At 34.6% G+C, this 16,827-nt stretch overlaps 1 protein-coding gene across 1 annotated transcript in view; it reads right to left on the reverse strand.

Moving 5' to 3' along the window:
* Positions 1–16,827, reverse strand: part of SNTG1 (syntrophin gamma 1) — a 422,721-nt gene that overhangs the window by 207,292 nt on the left and 198,602 nt on the right. Inside the window, exons 2-3 of the mRNA XM_049775722.1 lie at positions 16,415–16,468; positions 3,105–3,239 (exon numbers count right to left, since the gene is read on the reverse strand). Of these exons, the coding sequence (XP_049631679.1) occupies positions 3,105–3,239; positions 16,415–16,441 (162 nt within the window). The 5' untranslated portion in view covers positions 16,442–16,468. The remainder of the gene's footprint in view (positions 1–3,104; positions 3,240–16,414; positions 16,469–16,827) is intronic.

Here is a 16,827-nt window from a genome sequence, read left to right on the forward strand (position 1 = left end):
ATTAATTTCTTATGGTATCATTTGCAAATATCTTCTTACATCATCTCGGTTGCTTTTCAATTTTTGTTTCTGATAGTTTATCTCTTATTTTTATTTTTCTTTATCTTGATTTGTTTTTGGTGGGTGGCCACAAAATCAGTGCTCAGAGGTTACTCCTGGTTCTGTACTAATGGATCACTTGGCATAATTCAGGAGCCCATATGGGATTCTGAGGATGGAACCAAATTTGTCACATGCAATGCAAATGCACTACACATGTATTATCTCTCTAGCTCTGAATATTTAAGCCAGATATTCTGTACTCAGGGTTTATTCCTGGTTCTGTGTTCATGAAATTTTCCTTTTTCCATGCTCAGGGGGATGCCTCATAAGAATTGTGGAACAATGAACAGTCTTAGGTTAATCGGTTAAATAGCAAATTGGGTTAATAAGCAAACACAAGTAGGTAACATGCATGGTAATGACTTATCTGCTATATTATCTCTCTTACCCTATTTATTTATTTTTAATTTGTAGTACCTTTATTGACAGCACTTACTTTGATAAAGTTTTATCAATAAAATGTCAATGCCACATAATCCACCAGACAGTCCATGTCCCTCTACCATTGCTTTGGGTTCATCTTCCACCCACCACTGCTTAACCCAACTGCTTCAGTAAGTCCAGTTCTTTAACCAGGTCAATTTCTATTGTCATTGATCAGCTATTGTCAATGTATAAATGTGTTCTAATTCAAACTGATTTTAATCACTCGTTCTTTTGTGTATTTTAAAATTGAATTGTAAATATCAACAGAGTATCATGAGCTTGATTAATGCCGAATATTTGGGAATTTTGAAAACTTATTGCCCTTTAATCCACTGCTAAATTTATTTATAGCATGACTTCATTATTCAACATTTTGTTTCTCTCACAGTTTTGTAGTCTTCAAGGTGAAAATTTTATATATTTTTAAAAAATTAATACAAAAGTATAGTATTTGTTTGTGCTTAATGTTTCTACATTACATTTTATTTGTTTATAGCAATTTATAAATATATAGATGTAACATTTTTTTTTTTTGGTTTTTGGGCCACACCCTGTGACGCTCAGGGGTTACTCCTGGCTATGCGCTCAGAAGTTGCTCCTGGCTTCTTGGGGGACCATATGGGACACCGGGGGATCGAACCGCGGTCCGTCCTAGGCTAGCGCAGGCAAGACAGGCACCTTACCTCCAGCACCACCGCCCGGCCCCTAGATGTAACATTTTTATGAAAAACTGAATTTTACAGATGATGAAAATTTACTCATCTAGCATTGTGACATACATTTATTCAGAACAGCTATAAAATTTACATATACAAAATTAAAATTAAAAGTAGAAAAAGAGATCATTCAAAGGGAGGGCTATTTATACATAAAAGGACCTTTGTATAATTACCAAAATAAATAGTTCCCAAGCATTACTGGGAGCCAATTCTGAACACAGTCAGTAGTCTTGGCCATGTCTTAGTCAGCTGTCAAATATCGAATATTTCCTCAAACAGAACAATGTAAAAATAAGTGAGGGAGAAAAATAGAAACAGAGATGAAAAGAAAGAAAAAAATAAAAAGAGAAAGAAGACAGGAAGGAAGGAAAGCAAGAGAGAAAAAGAAAGAAAAGAAAAAGAAAGAAGAGAGAAAGGAAGAAAGAAAAAGGAAGAGAAACGAAGGAAGAGTAAGAAAAGAAAGAAAATGAAAGAAAGAATAAAAGAAAGAAAAAAGAGAAGAAAGGAGGAGAAAAAAGAGAAGGAAGGAAGGAAGAAAAAAGGAAGGAAGGAAGGAAGGAAAGAAAGAAGGAAGGAAGGAAGGAAGGAAGGAAGGAAGGAAGGAAGGAAGGAAGGAAGGAAGGAAGGAAGGAAGGAAAAGAAAAAATAAAAAAATGGCCTTTTATTTTTCTAAGAAAAGCAAAGAAGGAACACAGTCATGAGAATTATTCAATCAACCAAGTCAAATTCATTGTTTAGGTTATTTAAATTACTTATGACAATTAGTGACAGTTAATGATACAAAAACTGTAATATCTTTAGTTAGGGATGGCCTATTGATTTAGGAGCTGTTGGGACTCCCATAGGACAATAATGAGAACTAAGAAAAAAACTCAAGTTCATAATTATATATCATCATCTAAGGAACTCAAGATAAATTAACAAGAAATAAATTAAAACTTTGTGTTAAATGGTTACAAATAGCTGAGGAATTTCAAAAATCCACCGTTTGAGATTTGTTCTATATTTCTTCTGAGATTACATATGTCAACAATGTTAAGATGATACCTAACATTATTTCACAATGAATGATTATATCCAGAGCTCCTGTTTTAAATGCTACAGAAATTTAACCCTATATTTAATTTTAGCTAAATATGTCTTCACAGCAATGATTCAGCTCTTGTATGCAGAAATATCCGCTTTAAATGACAAATTAAATCTTTTTCTAAAGCTGTATTAATATATTTACACAGGCTATTCATATGTCTGGATAAAAGTTGTTATAAGTTTTTAACTTTTATGGTTCCTTGAGTATCATTTTATATGATAATTAATACTCACATGCTCCCAAACATTAGAATCAGTACCTACTGACATAAAATTTATGGGTCCCAGAAACTAAATCTCCAACAGTTAAATAACATACAAGTTATTATATGGGGATATTATATAAGTTATTATATAGGGATAATCCCCAAGTGCTAGTATCAGTTATCTATGTGACAGACACATGGAATGTATTTTTTCATGATCAGAAAATCTGTCACTGGGAACTGTTTGTTACAATTAAGTGTCAATCAGATGCCAACTTGGCAATAGCTCTAAATATTTAGCTACAAAGTCAAGTAAAGGTAAATTCAAGTAAAGAAAACAATACAAATATTTGAATTTCTTTCTAAAAAACACATACTATACAAAACAAAATATTACAAAAAACACAAAACAATATGGCATTGCTTTCTAAAAAAAATAGTAAAACATACAAGTCAATTGGCCAGGCTTTGAAAATAAATACAAATACATTAAATATTTTTGTGAATAAATATCTTTACTAACAAAAGCAAACAAAAGTTTAACATAAGGAAAGCTACTTACACCAGAATAGAAAGGCTCACCAGACACACAAATCACATCCTGTTCTTGGATCATCAAAATATCTTTGGCTAGATGCAGCCGGACTTTGAAAGGCTCCTGATTACCATCCTGCAGCAAACAAATCCCTGTCTTTGTCTTAGCCAAAAAAGGGCAAAAAAGAAAAAAAAAACACTTAGTTTATAGATTATAGCTTCATAGTGTATTTAACAATAAACATTTTGAATGACAACGTAGAGAGATATAATCTGGAGTATCTAAAAATAATCATATAGGTGTAGAGAAATAAATAAGCTTCACATAAAGTACATCTCATATAATAAATATTTAATTATAAAAACCATAGAAATATTGAAGAATAAGATTTATATCTCATAAAGTTCATTTGAAAATGATTGAATTTTAGTACCTTTAATATACATAAATTTTATAATAGAAATATAGAGGTAAGCTTATTAGTTTGTAGTTCAATTTCATGTAGATTTATTATAATTTATGGTTTTAGTTTGTTTTAGTATGCAGTTATTACTATGAATAATTTAGAACACTTATACAGCTATAGAGTAAGTCATGAATTTATACGTCCTTATAATTCTCTCTCTTACTCTTTATATAGAATTTTAAATCTGAAGACATTTTAATCATAGTATTCTCTGTCACATTGCTTTGTTAATTACAAATCAACAATAAAAATTAAAAAGATTATTAAGAAGATCCACTATTTAAAATATTTTTGTTTCACATTTATTTAAAAATTATAAAAACAATTATGACCTCTGCATATGCACTTTTAAACAGATTGAAGTTATCACTGGAGAAGTAATTGTAGATCCTAAAACATTTCCTATACTAGTCACCCAAAATATAAATATTCATTCAAGAAAGTGAAAATTTCTCATTTGTGAGAAGTTTTATAATATAAATTATTTTCAGGCACAATTCAGATACAAGGTTGTTTTTTTTTCCTACTGAATTGTCAATGTGAATAAAAACTCCTTTGTTAATTACATATTCATGCTACAAACAGTGAGAATTTTTGTATAATTAAACTCTTTAATTAAATCACTATTAAATGCACAGTTACAAAGTAGTTCATGATAGAATTTCATTTATATGATTATGACATGCTTCAGAGTGAAAATTTTCAGCCATAGCTGTTTGATTAGTTTTCCTCCCACTCTCCCCTCTGCTCTCTCTCACCACTTCTATTTAACATAGTATTGGAAGTACTATGTTAAACAATTAGGCAAGAAGATATCAAGGGCACGCAGATAAGAAAGGAAGAAATCAAGGTCTCATTGTTTGAAGATGATTTGATACTATATTTAGGAAACATTAAAGACTCTACCAAAAAAGCTTCTAGAAACAATAGATTCATATAGAAAGTGAAATTTACCCTACAAAATTAACAAAATTTTGTTAACACACAAAAATTAATGGTCTTCCATACACAAATAATGATAGAGAAGATATAGATATTAAAAACAACCCAATTTGCCTGTCCTGTCTCCTAAAACTCTTGGGAGTGGGCCGAAAAGGGCCCAGAAAATTCGCTCTTCCAGAGGCTCATTCAAGGGGCCGGAACACCAAGGGACTGCTTCCTAAAGTGAAAACCGGCTATAATCAGTACTTCACAAAAGGTAAGTCCCCTGTTTGTGACACCAGGCTGGGAAAATCGACACCAGCCCAGTGGGGCCCAACTGTGAGAAACTGTGAGTGCTGCCTGTGTGTGTTTGTCTCTTGTCCTGTCTCCTAAACTTCTTGGGAGTGGGCCAAAAATGGGCCCAGAAAATTCGCTCTCCCAGAGGCTCATTAAAAGGGCCGGAATGCCAAGAGACTGCTTCCTAAAGTGGAAACCCAGCTATAAGCAGTACTTCACAAAAGGCAAGTCCTCTGTTTGTAACGTCAGGCTGGGAAAATCCACAAAAGCCCAGTGGGGCCCGACAGTGAGAAACTGTGAGTGCTGCCTGTGTGTGTTTTTCTCCTGTCCTGTCTCCTAAGCCTCTTGAGAGTGAGCCAAAAAGGGCCCCAAAAAATCGCACTTTCAGAGGCTCCAGAAGAGCACGGTCATGTAGCGAAGAGGAGCGGCCATGTGCTCTTTCCAAGGAAAGAATGCCACTGCAACAAGAAGAAAAAATTAGACTAAGAACTGAGATGGACCACTGGAGCCCAGCATTTCTCCCCGGACTGTCTTCTCTGCTGCATGCTCACGCTTAATATTTGATCCTGTGTGAGGCTTAATCCACTGAGGGCTCCCCTTACTTGGAGGCAAGTCGACTGACCCAGAAAGGGCGGAGCCAGAGGATCGTGGCACGCACATTATTTAGCCAATGAATACCACCAAAACACAGAAAAACCCACAATACAAGTGTGACAATGGTGAAACAACGCAGGCCAGCATCAGACATAGAGAATGAAGATGACAATTCTGATGACCAGAAAATGGCCAACCAACTAATCAATCTTTCAGATAAGGAGCTTAGACAAGAAATATGGAAGATGCTCAAAGAACTCAAAGAAACCATGGATTGAATTGAACAGAACACTAATAAGAACCAAGAAGAAGACAGAAATCACAAAACTTCAAATTGAAATAACAGGTCAAATAATAGGCCTGAAAAACTCAGTAAATGAATTGAATGGCAAAATGGATACACTCTCCAACAGGCTAAGAGAAGCTGAGAATAGACTTGGTGCTGTGGAAGATGAGATAAATAACAAATCCATACAGCAAGAGAGAATGGAAAAAAAAAACTTAAAGCAAATAAACACACAATGGAAAAATTAGTCAAAGAATGGGAACAGATGAAAATAGAAGTCTATGATAAGCTCAACAGAAACAACTTAAGAATCATTGGTGTCCCAGAGACCCAGGAAGAAAATTTCCAGGAAGAATCAACAGTCAAGAACATCATTAAAGAGAAACTTCCAGAGCTAAAGAATATATGCTATCAAGTCCTGCATTCCCGAAAAGTACCAACCAAAAGAGACCCCAGAAAAAATACCCCAAGACACATCCTAGTCACAATGACGAATCCCACAGATAGAGAAAGAATTCTGAAAGCAGCAAGATCAAAAAGAAAAATTACATTCAAGAGAACATCCTTGAGATTTACAGCAGAACTGTCACCAGAATCACTCAAGGCCAGAGAGCAGTGGTGGGACACAGTGACAAAACTCAATGAAATAAATGCTTCGCCTAGAATACTGCACCCAGCAAAATTAACTTTCAGGTTTGAAGGAATAATACATGGCTTCACAGACAAACAACAGCTCAGAAACTTTACAGACTCAAAACCATTCTTAAGAGAAAAACTGAAAGACCTAATTTAAGACAAGACTGACCAAAAGACACACCAAAATTCGATATAAAGATGGCATTAAATCCCAAGACAATTTTTTCTCTCAATGGCAATGGACTAAATGCACCAGTTAAGAGACACAGAGTGACTACATGCTGGAACATAAAACATAGCTCCATAATATCAAGAGGATAGAAATTTTGCAGGCTACCTTTACTGACCACAAGGCTCTGAAATTATATGTGAATTCTAAAGAGTCACAGAAGAAAAACTTTAACACCTGGAAGTTAAACAGCCTCATACTGAATAACCAGTGTATCCGAGATGAAATCAAAGAGGAAATCAAATATTTCCTGGAAACAAATGATAATAAAGACACAAACTATCAGAACTTATGGGACATAGCAAAAGTAGTACTGAGAGGAAAATTTATAGCTTTGCAAGCACACATCAGGAAGGAAGAAGGGGCCTACCTGAATAGCTTAATGACACAGCTCATAGAATTAGAAAGTGCTCAACAAAAGGAACAAAATATAGGAAGAAAGAAGGAAACAACAAAGCTGAGAGCAGAAATCAACGAAGTGGAAACCCAAAAAACATACAAAAGATCACCGAAAGCAAAAGTTGGTTCTTTGAAAAAATAAACAAGATTGATAGACCACTAGCAAAACTAACAAAGAAAGAGAGAGAAACTTGATAACTCGTATTAGGAATGAAAAAGGAGAGATCACTACTAATATGGCAGTGATTCAAAGGGTAATCTGAAACTACTTTGAGAATCTCTATGCCACTAACACTGAAAACCTGGAAGAAATGGATAAATTCTTGGATTGTTATAGTTTTCCACAGTTGAATGAAGAGGATGTAGCATATCTAATCACCCCCATCACTACTGATGAAATTAAAACGGTAATCAAATATCTACCCAAAAACAAAAGCCCAGGTCCAGATGAATTCTCTAATGAATTCTTTCAAACTTTCCAAGAGGAACTACTACCAATCCTGGCAAGACTCTTTCATGAAATTGAAAAAAACAGGAACACTTCCAAATAGCTTTTATAAAGCCAACATCACCTTGATACCTAAACCAGACAGAGATGCTATGAGAAAAGAAAATTACAGACCAATATTGCTGATGAATGCAGATGCAAAGATCCTCAAGAAAATCCTGGCAAATTGGATTCAATGCCTCATTAAGAAGATCATCCACTATGATAAAGTAGGTTTTATTCCAGGAATGCAAGGATGACTTAACATCCATAAATCTATCAACATACTACACAACATCAACAAGAAAAATTAAAATCACATGATCATATCAATAGATGCAGAGAAACCTTTTGATAAGGTCCAACACATATTCTTGATCAAAACTCTCAGCAAGATAGGAATAAAAGAAACCTTTCTCAATATAGTTAAGGCCATCTACCACAAGCCAGTGGCAAATATTATCCTCAATGGAGAAAATCTAAGAGATTTTCCTCGAAATTCTGGCAAAAGACAAGGCTGTCCTCTCTAACCACTCCTGTTCAACATAGCACTGGAAGTACTCACTATAGCGATTAGGCAAGAAAAAGATATCAAGGGAGTCCAGATAGGAAAGGAAGAAGTCAAGCTCTCACTGTTTGCACATGACATGATACTCTACTTAGGAAACCCTAAAGATTCTACCAAAAAGCTTCTAGAAACAATAGACACATATAGCAAGGTGGCAGGCTACAAAATTAACACACAAAAGTTAATGGCCTTTCTATACACCAATAGTAATAAGAAAGAAATGGACATTGAGAAAACAACCCTATTCACAATATTGCCACACAAACTCAAATATCTTGGAATCAACTTGACTAAAAATGTGAAGGACCTATACAAAGAAAACTATAAAACTCTGTTCCAAGAAATAAGAGAGGTCACATGGAAATGGAAACACATACCATGCTCATAGATTGGCAGGATTAACATAATCAAAATGGCAATACTCCCCAAAGCATTGTAAACATTTAATGTGATTCCTCTAAATATACCTGTGACATTCTTCAAAGAAGTGGATCAGGCACTTTTGAAATTTATTTGGAATAAGAAACACCTTAGAATAGCTAAAGCAATCATTGGGAAAATAAATATGGAAGGAATTACTTTCTCCAAATTTAAACTTTACTACAAAGCAATAGTTATCAAAACAACATGGTATTGGAATAAAAAAGGCACTCAGATCAGTGGAATAGGCTTGAATACTCAGAGAATGTTCCCCAGACCTAATACAATGACCTAATATTTGATAAAGGAGCAAGAAATCCTAAATGGAGCAAAGAAAGCCTCTTCCACAAGTGGTGTTGGCACAACTGGCCAGCCACTTGCAAAAAATTGACATCATGTACAAAGGTAAAATCCAAATGGATTAAAGACCTTGATATCAGACCTGAAACCATAAGACATATAGAACAACACATAGGCAAAACACTCCAGGACATTGAGACTACAGGCATCTTCAAGGAGGAAACTGCACTCTCCAAGCAAGTGAAAGCAGAGACTAACAGATGGGAATATATTTAGCTGAGTAGCTTCTGCACCTCAAAGGAAATAGCACCCAGGATACAAGAGCCACCTACTGAGTGGGAGAAACTATTCACTCCATACCCATCAGATAAGGGGCTAATTTCCAAAATATACATGGTACTGACAGAGCTTTACAAGAAAAAACATCTAATCCCATCAAAAAAGGGGAGAAGAAATGGACAGACACTTTGACAAAGAAGAAATACAAATGTCCAAAAGAAACATAAAAAAAATGCTCCACATCACTAATCATCAGGGAGATGCAACTAAAAACAACTATGAGGTATCACCTCACACCACAGAGAATGGCACACATCACAAAAAATGAGAACAAGCAGTGTTGGCGGGGATGTAAAGAGAAAGGAACTCTTATCCACTGCTGGTGGGAATGCCGTCTAGTTCAACCTTTATGGAAAGCGATATGGAGATTCCTCCAAAAACTGGAAATCGAGATCCCATATGATCTAGCTATACCACTCCTAGGAATATACCCTCGGAACACAAAAATACAATACAGAAACCCCTTCCTTATACCTATATTCATTGCAGCACTATTTACCATAGCAGGACTCTGGAAACAACCAAGATGCCCTTCTACAGACAAATGACTAAAGAAACTGTGGTACATATACACAATGGAATATTATGCAGCTGTCAGGAGAGATGAAGTCTTGAAATTTTCCTATACATGGATGTACCTGGAATCTTTATGCTGAGTGAAATAAGTCAGAGAGAGAGAGAAAAACGCAGAATGGTCTCACTCATCTATGGTTTTTAAGAACAATGAAAGACATTCCTGCAATAATAACTTTCATACACAAACGAGAGAAGGGCTGGAAGTTACAGCTCACCTCATGAAGCTCACCATAAACAGGGATGCATTTAGTTAGAGAAATAACTACATTTTGAACTATGCTAATAATGAGAACATATGAGGGTTATAAAAAGCTTGTCTAGAGTACAGGTGGAGGTTGGGTGGGGGGGGAGATTTGGGTCATTGGTAATGGGAATGTTGCACCAGTGATGCATGGTGTTCTTTACATGACTGAAACCCAAACACAATCATGTATGTAATCAAGGTGCTTAAATAAAATATATATTAAAAAAACAATTCACAATAGTGCCACAGTTACTCAAATACCTTGGAGTTGGGGCTGGGAAGGTGGCGGCTAGAGGTAAGGTGTCTTCCTTGCAAGTGCTAGCATAGGACGGACCGCGGTTAGATCTCCCGGCATCCCATATGGTCCCCCCAAGCCAGGGGCGATTTCTGAGTGCATAGCCAGGAGTAACCCCTGGGCGTCAAATTGTGTGGCCCAAAAACCAAAAAAAGAAATACCTTGGAGTCAAGTTAACTAAATAGCTGAAGGTTCTATACCACAAAAAAAAGAAAGAAAGAAAGAAAGGAAAGAAAGAAAGAAAGAAAGAAAGAAAGAAAGAAAGAAAGAAAGAAAGAAAGAAGAAAGAAAAAGAAAACCTTATAAAAGATTGCTTTAAGATATAATAGAGGACAAAAGGAAAGGGAAACATATACCCTTTCCATGGATTTGAAGGATTAGCATCATTAAAATAGCAATATTCCCCAAAGCATTGTATATATTTAATGCAACTCCTCTAAGCATACCCATGAAATTTTTTCAAATAAGTGGATCATATATTCCTAAAATTCATTTGGAAAAATAAACACCCCTAGATAGCTAAATCAATCCTCGAGGGAAAGTTATAGCTGTGAAAATGAAGGACTGTTGACATACAGTGGCCAGAGTGGCTGCAGATTGTGGGTAGAATTGGGATGAAAGCAACACAATTTTGAACTGAGTCATGCATTTCTTCTTGCAAGTGACCTCCAAACTCATAAAAAAAAAGCAAACTACAAAAGTCACAATAAAAAAATCATGCAGAACCAACAACACCTAGTGGAAGAAGAAGACAGATGGTCTGAAGACTCAACTAAATTTAGCCACCTACATAGCCTCTTTTTTTTTTTTTTTTGGTTTTTGGGCCACACCCGGTAACACTCAGGGGTTACTCCTGGCTATGCGCTCAGAAGTTGCTCCTGGCTTGGGGGACCATGTGGGACACCGGGGGATCGAACCGCGGTCCGTCCAAGGCTAGCGCTGGCAAGGCAGGCACCTTACCTTTAGCGCCACCGCCCGGCCCCTACATAGCCTCTTTAACCAGGAATTTAGAGAGGAAATGTTAAGACTGTTCAAACAACTTAAAGAAGTCATGAAATGTACAGCCATAATACTCAAGAAGATATGAACGTCAAAATGAAAAAACTTCAAACAGAATAATCAGGATTGAAAAACCTGGTAGATGAAATAAAAAATTCACTGTAAAGCATCACCAGAAAAGTAACCGCTGCTAATGACAGAATCAGTTAACTGGAAGATTAGCTTCATAACACCTCATTTCAACAGAAAAAATTGAAAGAAACTTACATTTAATGAGGAGAAGATTTCTTCAAATTAATTTAACAGACAAAAGTAGGTATTTGGGATAAATTTAACAGGGACAACAAAAGAATCATTGGTGCCCCAGAGGGCCAGGACGATACCCTATGAAGAAGCAACAGCCACAGACATCACTGCTGAGAAAATTCCAGAGCTAGTACCCACATTCAAGGTGCCTGAAGAGATCCAAATAAAAACACCCAAGTCATATCCAAATTACAATAATAAAAATCATACACAGAAATAGAATATTGTTAGCAAAAGATCAAATAAGAAAATCACACACAAACAAGCTTAAGATTTACAGTGGATTTATCATAAGCAACTCTGCATGCTCAAAAGCAAGTGTGGAATATAGTGAAAAAAACCTCAATGAAATAAATGCTTTATAAATAATACTTCACCCATCAGAAGTTCTTTCAGGTTTTAAGGAAGGATACACAGCTTCCTAGAAAAAACGTTCAGGGTCTAATATAAGGTTTTAAAAACTCCACAAATAACTCAAATTTCTACAAAAAAGACTCAAATTTTCATGACACTCATATGGATTATCCCATGGCAATGTCAATGAATCATAAAATTAATGCCAACTTTTTTCTGCCTGCAAGAAACACATTTAAATAGTAAAAGCAAACACAGACTCAAAGGTTGGAAGACTACTTCAAGCAAACCACTCACTTAAAAAGAATGTGGTCATACTAATATCAGATGACATATGTTTCGGTCTTAAAAAGGTTATAAGAGATAGAAAATTCATTTCTAAGCAATCAAGGTATATATACATCAGGAATAAATCACTCTTATAAACATATATGCATCTAATGAGGTGCCATAAAATACTTAAAACAACTACCAATAGACGAAGAAAATAGACTTGAAGAAAGACATAAAGAACAACATAATATTAGTTGAACACTTCAACACTACTTTATCACCTCTTGATAGATCAACCAGACTAAAAGTTTTGAAGATATACTGACTTTGAAGGAAGAAATGGAAGAGTGGCTTAGTAGACATATATAGGATTTTTGATTTCTCCAAAAGCTGAACATACATGCTTCTACAATAAAAATGGTAAATTCTCCAAGATATATCACATGCTAGGTCATAGAACACACTACATAAATCAAGAAATAGAAGTTGTTGGGGGCCGGAGAGATAGTATGGAGGTAAGGCGTTTGCCTTTCATGCAGAAGGTTGGTGGTTCAAATCCCAGTGTCCCATATGGTCCCCTGAGCCTACCAGAAGCGATATCTGAGCATAGAGCCAGGAGTAACCCCTGAGCACTGCCAGGTGTGACCCAAAAACCAAAAAAAAAAAAAAAAAAAAAAAAAAAAGAAAAGAAAAGAAAAGAAAAGAAATAGAAGTTGTATCAACTGTCTACTCAGACCATAATGCACTGAATAGACATGAATTAAAACTGAAACAAGAAGTAACCTTCTTACCTGAAAGTTACATAGCTCACTAATAAATATCCAGTGGGTGGGGCATGAAATCAAGGAGGAAATCAAAAGATTCCAGGAAACAAATGATAATGAAGACATGGATTATATAACTTGTAGAAAATAAGTAAAACAGGATTAAGAAAAAAATGTATAGCTTTGCAAGCATTCATCTGGAAGGGAGACTATACATTCATAAATAACTTAATTTCACAACTTAAGAAACTTCCCAAATGAGCCTTATCAGCCTAATGAGTCAAAAGTAACTAAGTGGAAAGAAATAATAAAACTTGGGCTGGAGTGGTGGTGCAGCAGTAGGGTTTTTGCCTTGCACGCGTCTGTCCTAGGACTGATCACGGTTTCTTTCCCCGGTGTCCCATATGGTCCTTTAAGTGAGGAGCAATTTCTGAGCACATAGCCAGAAGTAACCCCGGAGAGTCACTGGATGTGGCCCAAAAACAAAAGAGCAAAAAAATAAAAACAAAACAAAACCAATATAGAGCAGAAATTAATGATATGGACACCTAGGAAACAACTGAAAAATAAATGTAAGCAAAAGTTGGTTTTTTGAAAATTAAACAAATTTGATAGATCATTAGCAAGACCCACAAAAATATACAAAATAAATTTAATGAACTGCCTCAGAAAAAAAGGGGTTGGCACTACAGATACTACAGAAATACAAAGTTAATCAGAGATAACTTTGAGAATCTTTATTCCTCAAAACAAGAAAACTTGGAAGAAATAGATATATTTTTGGACTTCTAAAATTTTCCAAGATTAAACCAAGAAGATGTGTAGTACCTGAACTGATGATTATTGTTAAAGAAACTAAAATGGTAATCAAAAGAATTCCCAAAAGCAAAAGCCAAGCCCAGATGAATTCACTAGTAAATTCTAACAAATCTTTAACAAAAAATTACTGCCAATCCTTTTCATGCTCTTCCAGGACATCGAAGAACAGAAATACACCCAAATAGCTTCTATGAAGCTAACATCACACTGATACCAAAATAGACAGAGACACCCTGAAACCAGAGAATTTCAGGCAGGTCGATATCCTTAATGAATACAAATGCAAAGATCCTCATCAAAATACTAGCAAATAGAAACCAACAACTTATCAAGGAACTTATACACCATAACAAATCAGGAGTATTCTAGGGATGCAATGATGGATTAACATATGCAAGTCAATCAATATAATATATCATATTAATAAAAGAAAATACAAAAATTGTATTATCAAATAAATAGATTCAGGGAAGCATTTGAAAAACTTTACCATCCTTTCATGATAAAAACTCTTAGCAAGATGGGAATGAAAGGAACTTTTCTCAATATATTGAAAGCCTTTTACCACAAACCATGGACAACACTACTCAATGGGAAAATACTGAAAGCCTTTCATTAAGACATGGCAAAAGACAAGTTTGCCTGCATTTATCACTTCTATTGAGAACAACCAGTGCTGGCATTGATATGGGGAGAAAGAAACTCATTCACTGTTGGTGGGTATGCTATCTATTCCAGCCTTCTGGAAAACAATTTGGATATTCCTTAAACAAACTGTAAGTTCAGCTTTTTTATAATACAGCAATACTACTCCTAGGAATATACCCTAGGAACACAAAAACACATAAAAAATGAACTCTACACTCCTACGTTCATTGCACCACTATTTACAATAACCAGAATCTGAAAGCAACCTCGGTGCCGACAATAGATGAGTGGCTAAAGAGACTGTGGTATATCTACACAATGGAATACTATGTAGCCACATTTAGAAAAAGTCATTAATTTTTCTTATGCATGGATAGACATGGAGAGCACTATGCTGAGTGAAATTAATTAGACAAAGAGGGATAAACATAGAATAATATCACTCATCTCTGAGATATAAGGAAAACTAAAGACAGTGTGGAGCTGATATCCATGGACAATAGAGATAAAAACTAGGAGGACAAAGAGTGGAGAGTGCAGTTAGAATAGTGATGGTCTAATATTAAAAAAACATTAATAGCTGCCCATATTTGCAGTAGTACAAACCACAGTGTAGCAAAGAAAAAAGGGTGTGAGAGAGAGAGAAGTAAAATTAAAATTTTGTCCCAGAGGCAGACTAGAATGGGTGGATGGAAAGGAAATGTTCATCAGGGAGGATGAGAGGAAAACTACTGACATTGGTGGTGGGAAATGCGCATTGTGGGAAAAAATTGTTTTATGAACAACCTTGTAACCATGGAGTTTAAATAAAAATATATAAATAAAAATTACCACTTTAAAATAAATGTTATGAATCAAAAATAAAAAATTATACATTCAAATTAATAAATAAAATATTAAATTGAAAATAGTCTTGATAATAAATCTTGTGTGACCTCTAAAAACAAAATATCATTTGTTCACTAGTCTCTTTTCATACAAATCTTATATAAATTTCATGTGTCTCAGGTTCACTGATATTTTATACTTTAAAGTAAACACTAATAGAATATAGGGTCAGAATTATAATGCAATAGTAAAACACATGTTTCCTAGAGAACTGCTGAGTATGGCCTCAGAGGCACATGAATAGCAGCAGGTAGGACCTGACAAACACCAGGTCTTTGTTTCCTCCATGATATCTCTATCTTATTTGACTGAAAATGGAAAGGAGAGATCCATTGTCTAAGCATCAACTAGGAGATTAAATGAAAATACTATTAATTTTTAATTCTTTATAGTCTAAACTTTAATTGTATTTAGTATTTCAAAAAATTTAATACATACACAATATATATACAACATTTTAGAAGATGAACAGTATACAAATGCTAATAAGTAATATTTAATAGTAGGTGTTTAACTCTATACTAATCTAATTATATATAACATTTCTTGAGTTATATATCATAAAAACTATTTTGACCATTTCAAGAAAATATAAAATTTTTATAGTTTTACTTGTAGAATAAAAGCTTTCTACTTTTTGTGCTTGCACTATGCCATATTTAGTTTAATATAGTCTATCTTTTTAAATAGAACAATCCCATTTTCTCAAGTCCTTGGCTATGCATCATTGAATACATACTTGAATGGTCTTTAATATCCTTGAAAGAGCAACGTGTCTCTTTAACTCATATCAGTGTGGTTATAGCTCTATAAAAATCTAAATTGTCATCTTTTAACACTTAAAATAGAAATAACTAAACAATAAAGGAATACTAAAATTATTGTATTTTAGTGATTAAAAGACCTTAGATATCTTTTAATCCATAGCCATTTATGTGAAAATAATATTTCCTAACATTTTTGCTATTTAAAATTGTACAATTTACACATTTTCAAGACTATGCAGTTAAAGAAATTGTGCTCTAATTTTTTCTCAAAATGAGCATAAATGCTAGGTTTATGGAACACTTTTTTTCTAGTTTTTTAGTAACAGATAAAAGACTTTAATGTAAAGAATCCCTCGCTCACTGCTTCATCTGTAGCAACATTTTCATTGTATAAAGGACGATCAAGTATTTTCTGTTTGTAACCTGTTCTCCCAATTCAGAGAAGAATATTATATAACTTACCTCCTCACAGGCAGTCCTGAAATCCATGTGCTAAGACACCACAAAGGATAAAGTCTGAAAAAAAAAAGAGACAATGGTAAGACATAAATCTCAGCATTGATATAGAAGAGAACATAATACGTGCATAATAAGTGCAAGAAAGTATGAAACAGGTCCTCTGAAATAAACTCTTTTTACAAACTTGGAATATGACAAAGAGAATAGAAAAAAACAAAAATCTTTATCTCCAGCTCCTTGAAATATAAAGACCCTCCCTTTTTGGGCATAATCAGCAAAGAATATTTCCATGCACCACTTCTCTCTTCTAAGAATTTAGACATAAAGTTTATTCCCAGAACTCATTTGAAGCCTGAATTTTGAAATGAGAAAGTAACTTCAAAAACTGTAATTAAAATTTGTTCTCCCTGTGGTTG

The sequence above is a fragment of the Suncus etruscus genome, chromosome 6 (genome assembly GCF_024139225.1).
Source record: "Suncus etruscus isolate mSunEtr1 chromosome 6, mSunEtr1.pri.cur, whole genome shotgun sequence".
Lineage (NCBI taxonomy): Eukaryota > Metazoa > Chordata > Mammalia > Eulipotyphla > Soricidae > Suncus > Suncus etruscus.